The sequence below is a fragment of the Malania oleifera genome, chromosome 10, assembly GCF_029873635.1.
Source record: "Malania oleifera isolate guangnan ecotype guangnan chromosome 10, ASM2987363v1, whole genome shotgun sequence".
Taxonomy (NCBI): Eukaryota; Viridiplantae; Streptophyta; class Magnoliopsida; order Santalales; family Ximeniaceae; genus Malania; species Malania oleifera.
The window spans coordinates 13,915,584-13,931,000 of record NC_080426.1 but is presented as its reverse complement, the minus strand read 5'-3'; the positions used below and the strand labels follow the sequence as shown (position 1 = coordinate 13,931,000).

The window sequence follows — 15,417 nt, the reverse complement described above, 5'->3', positions numbered from 1 at the left end:
GGTGTCTATGGAAAGTTAAGAAAAAATTCCACAACTTTTATGTTGATGACTTTTCTAATTCAGGGCACTAGTTGACCAAACTAGGGGATTGGTCGACCAGACTATTCCAGTAACTAAAATACATCTTTCTGCCAGTGACTAGTAGACCAATGCAGGGGACTGGTTGACCAGTGGGGTGACTAGTCGACCAAAGGCCTCGAGCCCAATGCTCCAACGGCTAGAACTCAAGCCAACAAAATGAGATTTGCTCCCAACAGCTAGTTAACGTTCATATTGGCTCTTTAACTATAAATACAAGCTATTAGACTTGTTTAGACATGGTTTTGGATGGTTTTTCATTATTATTATTACAAGCATTTAGTGAAAAAAAAATATCTTTGAATCCAAAACCCAACACTTTGCATTTAGATCATATTCCCAAGTGCTCATCTCTCTTGCTCACTTATCTTGGATGGTTTTTCATTATTATTATTACAAGCATTTAGTGAAAAAAAAATATCTTTGAATCCAAAACCCAACACTTTGCATTTAGATCATATTCCCAAGTGCTCATCTCTCTTGCTCACTTATCTTGGATGATTCATTCCTTGAGAGATTAAGTGTGAGGTTTGCTTTGTATTTGATATTTGCTCAATCAAGGAGCATTTTCATTATAATCATTTTCTTCTTGTAAAGGTTTTTTGTGAACCATTGTGAAGGTTTTTGGTGAACCACTTGGTGAAGGCTCTTGGTGAGCGTGGTAGGGGTTTGTTCCTGAATGTAGGGTTTGGTACCTAAGTTATAAGGCTTGCTCCATCGTTGAAGGAGTTTTATAGTGGATTGTGAAATCCTTGACATGGTGCTAAGGCATGGACGTAGGCTTGGGGCCGAACCATGTTAAATCTCCGGTGTTAAGCTTTCTTTCCCTTCACTTTTTTATTTATGTCTTGTGCTTGAATTTACTTTATATATTATGATATAATTTTTGCATTCTTACGAAGTATTTTATTTTGTAGATAAAATTCAAATACGCAAAAAGAGTTCATTCCCCCCCTCTTGGACTCTAGTGTACACTGTCAAGGCTGGGACGACTAACAATATTCTTGTGGAGTAAAACTTAACTACATGAAATGAATAAATTAAATAAGAATTAAAGAAATAACTCAGTTGGTTAGAGTCTCATGCTGATAACGTGTTATAAAAGATGTAGAAAATAAATAGAGACGAGATAGAAATTTTACGTGGTTTGGATATACCTACTCTACGAGCGGATGGGATAAAAAATTTCACTATCTTGGGTGGAATTATAAGATGACTTGAAACCGACCTTGTACAAATTATCATTTCTCTCTTAATCCCTTATACAAAATATAACGACCTGCTTAAATATTCATATAATAAAACATAATTAATAACAAAGTCAACCCGAACCTGTGGGTATCGGGGACACCTATCATACACAGCGGAAACCTAAGTAACAGTCAATTTAAATCACATTTTCGTAACCATAAAATCCAAATACTAGAGTTAACTACATTCCCAAATATTTGTGTTTATATATACAATCTCCAAAAATACAAAATATATTCATATCTAGGAACCCACCACACCAATCTATGGCTCCTAGATCAAAAACTTACCCTCCTAACAAGGTAGAACTACACTATCTCAACGACGGCCTCGATCCGCCGGTCCTCCTGGGTTTCCTGAAAATTATTTAGGGTCGGGGGTGAGACACTTCTCAGTAAGAAAAAATAAACTAAATACAGTTGTGTGGTAATATGAACATTTAATGCAAATATACATATACAGTAAATTTCATATAGCTGTAAACATTCGTCATAACATACTTAATAATCATATACTTTCGTATTTTCTAATAAATCATTTCGTTCATAAAATGTCTGTTATAGCTAATAATACTGAAAACATACCAAAGATGAATAGCTACCTTATGTCATGTATTACCCCCCATGACGGGTTGTGCAGCTCGAAGGCGGGACCCGACAATGGCTGGCTGACCACTGCAGAGTTAAAAATGTCTGTAATTACGATGGGCCCGCCACACCCTGATCCGGACTATCAGGTGGACGTCTACAACTCTACACTGAAAGCCACATCGACTATCCATCTTCCACCCCCTCGTGGGGTGGTTAGCACCAATCTAAATATAGATATCTAATCTATATAACTACGGTACCGTGCTCTTGGAACTAAACTAAATTAACATCCGAGTTATGATAACATATAATACATGATAATATAGCGTTTAACATAAAGGAATTGATAGTTTTTTCTATAATTTCATAAATACGGTCTCGGGCCGAACATTTCATAAATACGGTCTCGCACCAAACATTTCATAAATCCGGTCTCGCACCGAACATTTCATAAATACGGCCTTGCACCGATCATTTCATAAATACCATTTTGAATAAATAAATCAATTATCATGTATTTTCAAAATCATAATGTACTTTATTATTTTATAATTCCTGAAAAGATGCTTTACTCGTAAAATTGCTATAGTATAATACTTATCATGTAAAATAATGTTCATGCCACACAATGTTCAGTAAAATCATACATTTCATTCTAAAATTTCATTTCCTATATAACAACAATGTTTTCCCAAATATGCATTTTATCAACAATATTCAAATATATTACATGCTTTCCTAAAAATTAATTTGTTGATAAATAATACTAATTTACATGAAAAATTAACTGTTTTAATTTATTCCCTTACTTGACACTAGAGAGAAACCCCTTAAAAATTTTGGTCCTGCACTCGCAGGGTTCCTTATTCAACTCCCGAAAAACAATAACTCCTAGAACTAAAGTTTAGTATTTTCACATGCGTATCATTTCCTATAACTGCGAAAAGATCAAATTTGACATAAAAAGCCTTACTTCAACTCGGGGATGAACTCTAACTTGCTTCCACCAACGATCCACTTCGGCTGATTTAGAGAGAACTTCCCCAGGAGCGTCATGATGGCCTCAGATCGTCGATCCGGCGAACGATGGAGCCGAAATCGAAGAGAGAGGAGAGAGAAACCGTAGGGAGAGAGAGAGAGAGAGGAAGTGATTTTCAGATTTTGCTGCGTTTAAATTCAAGTTTTAGGCTATTTATAGAGTCGAATTCGTCGACGAGACACGTCACCTCGTCGACGAGTCCCTAAAGAGTTTCATCGACGAACCTTCACCATTCGTCGATGAAATTCAGAATTGCCAAAAATTCTCTCTTGGTATCTTCTTGTCAACGAAACTTGTATTCGTCGACGAGGCCCTCTTGTACTCTCGTTGACGAATCTCCTGTGTTCGTCGACGAGGACCTGATAAATTTTTTTGGGTCATTGCATCCCAAAGTGCAACGTCGTAGACGAAGTTGGCTGCCTCCTTCTGTTACTGTTTCCATTTCCCTCCCTCTCTATTTAAATATCATTATTATTCGGGTCATTACACAAAATATCTTTCTTCACTCTATCTCTACTCTTCTGTTATTCTTACTATATGTCTACTTACATGAAAGCATAAAATGTGTGTGACCCAAATGAGAAGAGGCGGGTGTCCAATATGAATAGTTAAGCATTTATTAGGGTGAATATTTAAGGGGTGGAAGATGGGATGACACACATATATTTCATAACATAGGGTTAAAAAAAAATGTAGGAGCTGCGTGGGCCTGTGTATGCCATAGAGGTGTTTTTTTTAAATATTGGAGCCCACATGGGACCCTTTCCGTTGTCTAAGGTATAGTAGCAAACAAAAAACAAAAATTCAGTGTCACGTGTTAATGCTAAATTGAATCTCGAGGCTAAAAAATTTAATATATAAGGCTAATTATGATAATGATAAATTATTTCCTCACTTTAGATGGTATAAACTTTCTATCTTATTATTTTTTATTTGTCCTTTGTCGGCTCAGATCCACTGAAAGCCTTTAAAAAGGTTTTTTTTTTTTTTTAAATTAAAAAAACAAGCTTGGGTTCAGGCCCGAGCCCACTTGGCCTTAAATGCTAATGGACCCAAATCCAAATTAGATTTGGGTCTTAGGTCTGCGATTCCTCAAAGTGGGTCTTAAGTTCGTGGATCCTTAATTTTTTTTTTTTTTTTATATGTTTGAAGTCAAATATTTAAAACAATATTCACAAAAAATCATTGAGTAATTAAAAGACTTGTTAAATTCAAATTTGGAATAATTTTTAATTAATTGATGACTGGACTCTCTAATATCCCTTGCAACTCCCTATATTTTTGTTTGCCTCCTTATATTTCTGTGTATTTTTGTATTTCCCCTACATTTCTCTTTATTTCCTTGCATTATGGTGTATTTCCCTGTATTATGCTGTATTTCCCTGTATTTGTTATAGATATTAATAAAAATCTTGTTTTATTTAAGGTTCGGTTAAAATTGAGGAGTCTACATCCTTGATTTATAGTGTTTGTCAAATTATATGAATTTTAATGAAAATAATTTACTCTTGAAAAATTTAAAAGAAATGTTGCTCACCGCTTTCAAAATCATTTTTAATAATTTCAGTTAATTTTCAGATTAGAAAGATATATAAATTAAAAATTATACAATTACTCACTCACATAGGAAGAGAGAGAGTCCAATCAAAATAGGTTATCAACCTGTTATAATATATAAATTTTGCTATCTTTTATAGCAATGTTTTTAGAAAAATTAAAAATAAAGTTTATTAAATAGATTCTTATGTTGATTTGGGATTATAACATGAAAATCGCAATAAATAAAATTTTTTTGATGGTTGGAATGATATGTTATCTAAGTAGATGGAAGGCAAGAATTTTTACAATAGAAGTTGAAAGTTGTTTAATTTTAAAAAAAAACTGTTTTTTTAAATATATTTATAAATATAAAGTACTTTAAAATTACTTTTACAAAATTAATATAATCTACACAAAAATGAACCAAAATATTATAAATAGTGGGTTACAAAGTGACATAATCATGTATAAGCAAATGTGAAGCAGTATTCCTCAAACCTATAAATTAATTCCTCTCTTTTCAAACGAGAAATCCTTAATGTCAATTTCACGCTGATTAGTCGGCGCGGTGCGATTTGTCGCCTGGCGCGATGACACGGCGGAGCTAAGCTCGACCCAGTGCTCGTCGCCGCCGCCTTCGCAAAGAGGAGGTGAAGGTGAGCCATCGGCGTCCAAACATCGATCATTAATATTGTGACAATTGGAGACGCGGGGAGACGTTTGATTGCTGTCGAGCGTTTGGGGGAAATTGTGGAGAAGGTGAACGGGGGACATGCGGTCCGTCGAAGTCGACGGCCTGGCAGAGTACGATGTGCCGGAATGACCGTGCTTGGCTTGCTTCTTGGCCGAGTGGTACCAGCTCTGGAGTCCCGTCGCGACGCGGTCGGTGAAAATGGTGGGTCGCATCGTTGAACCCATCTGCAAATCCAAAGCACAAACAATTACTTGCATATTTTTTTTTTTCCCCTACTGTGGGCTTTTATATTTCTTGATGGGTTGTTTTGGCTTTATTGAGCTAATTCTATGGAAAGTTAAAAAAATTTTTGGTATTAATATAAAAAATGTAAAAAAAAAACGAAAAATTAACATGATAATCGAAAATTTGAAATAAAAAAAAAATTTAGAAATCAACAACTTATTTAATAAATATTTATAAAATTGATTTAAATTTTAAATTTTAATTAAAAATGCTCATTTTTATTTTTAAATCAAATAATATTGTAAAAATATAATTAAAATAATAAAATTACAAATAATCTACATTCAAAAAAATACTATAATAAAAATAAAAATTATTTTGATTATTTTACTTAATTGTTATATTTTCATATTTTACTTATACTTTCATATTTTACTTTACAATAAAACAAATTATATTATGTATATGATTACCTTTTTTCCAATTTATATGAAGGCCCAGATGAGAATATGCCAAAGGTTTGACATTAAGACCTCCAAAAACAGAAGGAATATGCGTAGTAATAACAAATTTGCTTTTCAATTTTATTACTCACCTGTGTTACCAAAGCATATAGTGGAAGAGTGACATAACTGCATATAAATTGTATGATAACCCTGAGAAAAATCTCCGTTAGTATCGCATTATGTTAGAAAATTTCAAACATTTTTCATAATATTTGACAAAGTAATACTATCTCTTTAATTTGTCATGAAACTCACCCCATAGATATTCTAATGATTATGTCTTCAAGGCGTTCGTGAAAGCAAGATCTCCATCCAAATTCATACTGAAAAAAAAAATATAATGTAAGTGAAAAAAAAACAGTAAATTAGAATAGAAAATTGAAGAAAATTCTTCACTCTCTATAATAACATTTCAATCCAACTATAGCATATAATGTGCATGTGTTATATAAAATTCTAACATTGTGTTTGGAAGTTTGGGATTTCAGTTTTTTAATGTAGATTTAATAAAAAAATGATATAAATGATATTAAATTTTATTAAACTCACACAAACTTAAAATATTTAAGACCCAAAATCAATCTAACATCCCAAACACAATCTAAATAATTTTTGAGCTCTAGGGCAAATTACATACCGTGCTCCATACAAAGAAAGCCAGCTGAAATGCATTCTGCAAAGAGGGAAAAGATGCATCAAGGGCAGCATATATAATTTGAAAGGAAGGTTCAAAAGATACACAGCACAACTATAAGGTTGATAAAAATGTTGAGTAATTTAAACAGTAAGGTATATATAAATGAGAATGTTATTATGATGAGTATATATATAAGTTTAAGAGATAAACACATTTAATTCATATATAGTCTTTATAGAAGATAAAATAAGAGAAAGAATGGTTAAAAATATTTTGAAGAGGGCAGTAGAGACAGAATGACATGAACCAAAATAATTCTCTTTAATTATCTACAATATATGCCGCATCAATTTCTTAGGTATTGATCTAAATTTTTTGTACCAACATAACTCAAGAATGAAAAATGACAAAAAAAAAAAAAAAGTATTATCGCCCTTATATCATTAATAATTTGTCAAAAAATAAAATTTCAAGCAGAAATTACTAAAAATATTGAAGTACCTGAAAGAGAACAAAGTGAATCAAAAAGAGAATGAAGCGAGGGCTACCGAACCAAAAGAAATTATCATCTGGCTGGACCACTGGGGCGCCCTTCACAATGTCACCTCTCTCTTGAATCCTCAGCCCCATCTTGGTTATGCTCACCTGTAGTTTTGCTCCCACCACCAGGATGATCTGCATTAGTCATCCAGTCCATTAATTCTCCGCCGTTTCATCTTCTTTAATTCAAATCCAAATGAATCAACTCCCAATCCCACTCAAAAACTATAATAAAAATTTTTAAAAGAAATATTGAACGGCACTTAGTTAATTTGCTTACAATTAGTGGGATAAACGGTAGCCACAGGTAGGAATACCATCCTGCATGTTCAATAATGAAAAGGATTAATTAATGCTTTGTGATGATCATCCATGACTTACAATTACAAGCCTTACATAATTCATTTTAATCAATTCGATGGCCAAAGTCGATATTAGGATTAATGATTAAACTTATTAATTAATTAATTAGAATTGTGCTAATTACATATGACCCCCACATTATAAACAAAATCTAGCTTACCATGCACATTGGAAAGTAGGAACAACATTGCAAAAAACCATATTATGGGACTGCATAATTAAGAAAAATACAAAGTTCGTGAGTTTGAAATTATCACCAATAACTAAAAGAAAATGACAGCAGGAACACAAAATAAATACCTGATCCCCACCACGACTTTGAAATCCTCATCAAGTGACCTACTTATGTACTTTCGAAAATCAAATTTTGCTTCGCTCCCCGGCGCCAAATGTGCCTATAATAAAAATAATTGAATAGCATTACATATAGTATTAGATTGTGTAGCTGTTTTTGATTAATGTAAATGTGAGATCCATTATATATAATGTGCAATTGATGAACAAAAATAAATTAAATTAAATAAACATATATAGCACTTTCTTACCGCAATAAATCCATGCCTTAGTGTCCAGTAATCGATCTTAGTAACTGATCTGAAGAATTGTCTGAAGAAGCACATCTAATTTTGGGTTCAAAAAATAGATAGAAATATAAGTGCACAATTAAGTTGTAATTGATTGCAAAATGGTGGATGGTGGTCCTTACCATCCAAAGGAGAACAGTTGATTGACTCCAAAATTTTAAATGCCTGCGCCCAAATGTTGTGTTCCTTGCGAACCTAAACCTCTCAGGATCTGCGACACATGCATAAAATTATAAGCTACTAAATCGTTTTAATCCATTAATCAGAGTTTTGAGATATATATATATATATATATATATATATATACACGTAATGAAACTCACCATTCGAGTACTGGTATTCAATTGTCTTTGTCTCATTTTCCCAGGACTTCCATTTTCTCATCTGCATTTATATTCATGTATCCAAACAGTACCAATTGGTTGAGATCATGTACAGGCGCATAGAGAGAGAGAGAGAGAGAGAGAGAGAGAGAGAGTACCTTGGCTCTGCCTAAAGCCAAAGTGGTAATACAGTACAGCACGTGAACGACTGCTAGCACAAAAATGAAAATGTGGAGTTGGTGAATCCCGTCCTTAGACACCAATGCAACTTTGCCCTGCACAAAAATAAAAAATTTAATTTAAAAATCCTAAACTTCAAGGTCATGTGCAGTGTTTGTGTAAGGAATGAAATAAAATGAGAGGCAACATAATTAAACAAATTTAGTGACGAAGTTAATTTTATTATTAAACTTGTAAAGAGTTCATTCTATGAAAGGAAATTTAAACGTTCAACTCATCAATATTCCACTTTGTTTAAACCGAGCGCACTTTTATCTTTTTCTAAATCCAATTTGCATTTTTTTGATACTTCTTTAATGGGTGTGTGGGCGCGCACCTTGTCCAAGCATTTGTCAGTATATCCACCGGCTAAGATGCGGCGAGTGCTTGTGGGGCCGCCGGAATATTGGAACAGGCCGAGAAGCTTGCGGCGGCGGTCCTCCTGACCGGAATTATCTGATTCTTCGGCGGCCTTCTTGTCGCAGGGATGCCAGGTGTCCCCTGCACTCTTCGGAATGCAGATTTTTGAAATTTCTCCTTGCAATACCGTCAGCAGCAACGATATGAATCCCAACAGCATCAGCTCTAGGAATATCACCCATAAATCGAAGCATACACTCGTTAATATTATTCTTCTGATGATCCTCATCATGATGAATTAAACCAACCCATATATTATGCGTAATTAAATTCGAGTTAATTATATAACTACAATTTTTTAATTAATTACCTGCTTTGACCTTTTCGAGTGCTTCGTAGAGGGCGATTTTGTGCTTCTTTTTAAACCACTGCAAATATGTATATATAAGAATGTCAGTCCAGGAGGAGGCGAAATATAATTTCTTTAATTAAAGAAATTAAAGATATGTATGGTATGTGAGCATACTTACATGTCCGATGAGGTGAATGACATACTCAATGACAATGGAAACAGCAATCAACACGACGAAGACTGCCGCCACCGCCCACGTCGGCGTCTCTTCCAACGACCGCCCTAATTTATCCTCCTCCCCTGCCATGTTCTCTTTTCTTAATTTATTCCTTCGGAAAACTCCACCCAGATATGATATGATATGCTATGAGAGAGAGAGAGAGAGAGAGAGAGAGAGAGAGAGAGATGCAGTTAAATTAAGTTAAGCAGCAAAGACGTCACTCCTCATATTTATGCTGCCACTCAAGAGTTTGAGAGGTCTAGCTTGATGGCCAAAACCAATGTCAGGCAGAAAGAAGAGACTTTGACTTTGTCATAGAGAGAGAGAGAGAGAGCTGGAGAAGGGGCTCGTGAATCGTGACCATTCAATTTCATATCATATATGGTACATCCCTATGATTCTACCAACAAATTAATTTAGGATTAATTGATCTTATATATTTAATTACACAAATTAATTGAGATATCATTTGTTCTATTCCTCGTGACTTGCAATTCTTGTGTGGCAGATAAAGCTAAGATAGAAGGTTGGGTAGGTAAATTGACTTGACAAGTAGGGTGTTTTGTTCCACGAGTAAATGATTTTAATTATCTGCGTCGTTCCCGTATGCATTGCACCTATTCCATTTTTCCTCTCCAAAAGAAATGGATTGGTTCTTGGAAAACAAAAATTAATACCCACAGTTCCTTTCACGACAAGAAAATGGTCCATAACTAGGGTGTTATATATTAATATCAAGAACAAAATTATATGAAATGACAAAAGTCACACACATATATTGGAAGGATCGTTCAACTAACGTTAATTTTGACTATCTGAAAGCATCCTTTTCTAGAGACTGAAACGGTACCGGGCGGCAGGCCGGCGACTACATCCCGGAAAGTTTCGTGGGTGCTGAGGAGGTTGACGGATGCATACATCATGGGTCGCCGCCATATTGATTGACCCTATATACAATCAATCATCCACCGAGTGCAGGGAAAAAGCCCATGGGCCTAAGGAGTGTGTAAACAACCAATCTGACCAAATTCTGTTAAATAATCAAATTTTTTTATTAATAATAATTTTTAATGGATCCAAATCGAATTAGGTGATGTAATCAAATCTATCAGAATGAACCAACTCTTCACATAATTAAAAAATTTAAAATTAATTATAAAAATAAAATATGATTGTAAATTTTAAAATTAATTATAAAATTAATACTTATCTTTCTTTTAATTATAAGAGGTGAATTAGGAAAATGACATTAATTTAATAAATAAATTTAAAAAATTAAATAACTATATGATATATAATATATTAGTTATATTTAATATTTTTAATTTATATTTATATTTAAATTAATTAGTAATTTTGGTTATTCAGTTAATCGATTGAAAATTCTCCATACCCGAACAGAAAATTAAATATTCGAAATTATTCAAATTTATAACTAAACCAAACCCAACCTCTATATTAATTGAAAAACGTAACAAGCTTGATCAACTAATATGCTCACTTGTAGGGCACAAGGCCGTGTCCCCACCTAATGGCCAAGCATTGTGGTCCATGGGAAAGTCATATTCAACTATTTATGACCCCACACGCTTCTGTTCATCATATGCATACACACCTCTGATGAACCATCGGTTGCGTGTATAGACTATAGCTAGTTAATGCTCATTTTTGTATGGAGACATTTCAAAGACCTTTACTCTGGCCCTCCTAATAATTAATTAAACATCTTACTTAATTTTATTAATTATTATAAAACAGTTTTGACATTTTTGTGCGGTTTTCTGCTCATTTTATGATCATTTTGTAGCTGTTTTATAATAATTAATTTTATAATTATATCTCGATTGGTCATTTTATATATAAGTATATCTCAATTGGTGAGTGTATATTTTTTTTTGGATTACGCACTGGGTATCCACGTGTCCGTTTTACGGTTCACGTGACTAATCTTGCGCCCCTTGAAGTTGATCCCACAACTTCAAAGGGAAGGTAAATTCAGGAATCCAGGAGCGAAAAAGAATCCGAGAGGGTTTGAACACCTGACATCGTGAAATGCACTCTTGCAGTCGGCACTACCACCTGAACCACACCCTGGGGGTAATTGGTGAGTGTATATTGATGGGAAGGGTTGTTTTATTCAAAGAGTATATCCCAACAAATCTTTTGTATTAATTTTTCAAAACAACAGTACTATGTATGTCTCGACTGAAATTTTTTTAAAATTTAATTTTTCACAACTTATCTTTATATTCTTTTTTCAACACAATTAACTTTCAAATTTTAAAAAATTTATAATAATAATAATAATAATAACAATAATAATAATAACCTGGGCGATGGGTCAAGCCAACGCGCCCAAAAGAATTGTTGATCATGAATTCATACGAGCAAGGGCAGCTTAAAAGTCAAAACAGAGCAGAAACAGAGCATGCAAGCATGGTGAGAATTTCAGAGTGCGTTTGGAAGGCGGAGTAGTAGTCTTGGATTTTTTATTAATTGGAAGGTTGGTTTAAAGGCCTGCCCAACTTGACTGCAGAAACGTAAGAAAGGTCAGAAACTCAGTGGGACGTAAGAAAGGTCAGAGGGATTAGTAATTCAATAATTGTGAAGCGGGTCTCCACCGGCTAGCTTCCGACGGGATCTCGGTTTTGTCACCATAAGCATATATATACGACGGGGTCTCTGTTTATGCTAGCTGGTATATACTAAGAAAGGTCGGAGGAAATAGTAATACAATAATTATAAGCGGGTCTCTACCGGCTAGGGGTTTCTGTTTGTCACCATAAGCATATATGTAAGTGGCCCATTATTAAAATTTTGTCCGTGTGGCTATGGATGGATGGACCACACTGGTCCCGGCTTGGCTGAATTTTTTATTACTTTAGCTTGGTTTGGGTGCGTATGGTTCCGCGTCGAATCTTTAATTGAACTGAAGTTTCGACTCTCTAAAAAAGATGAACTACAATTAAATTATTTAAAATGATTAATTGAAATTTGGTTAACTAGTTTTAAAATTAATATCTATTGATTAACTAAATTAAACCATTAAACATAATTTAAAATTTTAAGGTCACCATAAGTGATATTTTCTTTCATAAAAATCAATATATAAATTTAAAATATTCAAAATAAAAAATTTGGGCATGAATGTTAGATCAATATAATTTTTTTTAAATTTAAATTATTTAAATTTTATATATATTATAAATAATATTTATTTTCTAAATATATTATAGTATATTGCATCGATTTGATTAATTGTGATTATTGAATGGACCAATCTGAAACCGAACTAATAATTGAAAAAATAAAATTCCCGAACCTAAACTGAATTGAAAAAATGGTGAACTGATTTTTCAGTCCGATTCGAATCAATTTTTTATTTTTCTTACCCATCCGTACAGTTTGGTAACTTTCCCCGAAAATGTATATCAATGCCAATCTTGAAATTAAACCAAGAAAGATTATTTTTTGGTTTTATTCTTTATCGAATAGAATGAAAAAGAAATATCTATTCTAATATTATTGAAAATTAAGAAAATAAAATATTAATGAAACCTATAATTAAATTTGTTTCACTGACATATTATATATTTTACTTTCCTTCCTACTTTTCTTGATACTTAAACACAAAAAATGATTTTTTTGCATTTAATTTATATATATTATTAAATTTTGATATTTTCTTAAGCTCAAAACGGTCCAAAAGTTTAGAATTTTTATATTAAAGATCTCATATTCAAATATTATGAGAGATATGAAAAGATAATGAAATAAAGCATGGACTGCATCTCATCCTCACATTGTATAATTGGATTCAGAAATTCGAAAAATAAAAAAAGAGATGAAATTGTAATAAAAATTACACATGAAAATAATCATTTAAAAAAATCAAATCATGCATCATCCAAGATGGACGGCTCAGATAAGAACAAGTATTTTTATTATGAAATTCAAAAATAAAATGTCTTTATTTATTTTATGTTATGATTCGTAAAGATTTATGCGAATAAAAGAAAGAAAATGGATTGCAAGAAAAATAAAGAGAAAAACATAGTCTTATAGATGAAAAATGATAAAAAAAAAAAACTTTGTATTGCATTTTTTGCGTAAATTTTACATGAATCATTCATCTATTTATATATATGTATTGATAATAAACTAACATAACTAATAACTAACTAACATACTGATAACTAATAACTAATTAAAAGGCTGAAAATCATCGATAGTTTCTTTCGGAGGCTAAACCGTCAATGTAACCGTGCGCTGACGGTTTCTTTCCGAGGCTAAACTAGTGATATAACCGTCAACCAAACTGTCGACAGTTCCTTGCTAAAACCCAGTTTCCTTTTTTTTTTTTCCTCACCATGCTTTCCGTATACATTAATATGAGTCACAAATTTAATAAGATTTGATATTACATTCGTTTTATGATAACAATATATCATGTTTTTGAAACAACTAAATCGTCCCATTACATATCTCCTTTACTCAAACGATATTTCATAAATCAAACATTATCTAGTATAAAACATAAAATGTATAAAAAAATTGTTAGAATTGTTAATTTAATCCTTAATCACTTAATTATATATATATATATATATATGAAGTGTTTCTCTTGAAAATATTTATTAAAATTTAAAATCAATAAATAATGTTGATTTTTATTAAAATTTATGCAATTGGAACTAATTAATTAATTGAGCTAGCTTCGATAAGAGCCGTAATATGTCTGCAAGCTACGAATATAAAAATTTTAGTCGTTTTCTCATTGAAAACTAAGATGTATTAATGGCTATTCCATATGGCCCATTTTGACAAACACCTCATCCAGGCAAGTCATACTTCTATTCTTAGCCACTTCCTTTCACTTATCCGCCTTAGCACGGCGCTATCATAAGTAGCCATTATCATTTCTTAATTTTTGCGTGATCTTGACGTATTCATTTCAATAAAAATTGAGATTAAGGATTTAGTTATATAAGTCTTTTTTTTTTTTTTTTTAAAGAAGGGCGTCACCTCTATTTATTTATTGATATATCCTCACTTTTAACAGAAGAATACCATGGTTACAAGACAAGTAATGAGAAATTACATATAGAAAAAAAAATTTAAAGACCTCCCAAAAACAATATCAACATCTAACCAAAACAGGACTACAAGTCCAAACAAATCTAAACAAGGACCTATTAACCAATAAACTATCTCACGTATCAAATCAATAAAAGAAATAAAATAAAATAAATATATACCAATACCAAAAGGAAACCAACTAAATATACCTCATAAAAGTTGTACCCATCTTTTCCAATTAATACAAATCATTGATAAGTTTGGGAAATTAACTACTATTTATAAACAAACTATTCCTCCCCATAGTACATTGTCGAGTTAAAGTATCTGTCACTTTATTCCCTTCTCTATACAAATGATTTATCGAAAAGTTTACTCCCTCTAATAAACCAATAAACTGCTCCCAAAAATCTCAAATACCACAAAGAACACTTACTGGATCTTATCCAATTTATTACAATATTCGAATCACATTTAATGTCAATAATGCTATGCCCAAATATTTGCAAATCTTTAATCTTTCAATCACAGCTCTCAATTTAACTTCATTAACAAGAATCAAAATATTTTGAAAAACCAAAAATAAAAGAACATGTATAGTCTCTAAGGATGCCATCACCACCCACCGGCACTGGGTTCCCCAAGCTGCTTCCATCCAAATATAGTTTCAACCTCCTTTATCTCAGTTTTAGCCATCTCACACTTTGCATATTTTTATTTCTTTTATTCACAATTTGCACTTCCAGATTCTACAATATCCGAACATCGGCATCCTTTAACTGAGCCATTCCTGTCATGTTCTTACTCAAAACTCCCAC

The 15,417-nt window shown here is 32.6% G+C and overlaps 1 protein-coding gene across 1 annotated transcript; it reads right to left on the bottom strand.

The window, feature by feature from the left end:
• Positions 1-4,901: 4,901 nt before the first annotated feature.
• LOC131165624 (MLO-like protein 12) lies at positions 4,902-10,133 on the bottom strand. Its single transcript, XM_058123570.1, has 15 exons — positions 9,479-10,133; positions 9,319-9,376; positions 8,926-9,173; positions 8,528-8,644; positions 8,370-8,430; positions 8,169-8,257; positions 8,008-8,082; positions 7,763-7,857; positions 7,623-7,672; positions 7,380-7,420; positions 7,061-7,234; positions 6,560-6,595; positions 6,178-6,245; positions 6,012-6,072; positions 4,902-5,415 (listed from the first exon to the last, which is right to left on the bottom strand). The coding sequence occupies exons 1-15, from the start codon at positions 9,605-9,607 to the stop codon at positions 4,996-4,998; spliced, it is 1,722 nt and encodes a 573-aa protein (XP_057979553.1). The 5' UTR covers positions 9,608-10,133; the 3' UTR covers positions 4,902-4,995.
• Between the last annotated feature and the right edge of the window lie 5,284 nt (positions 10,134-15,417).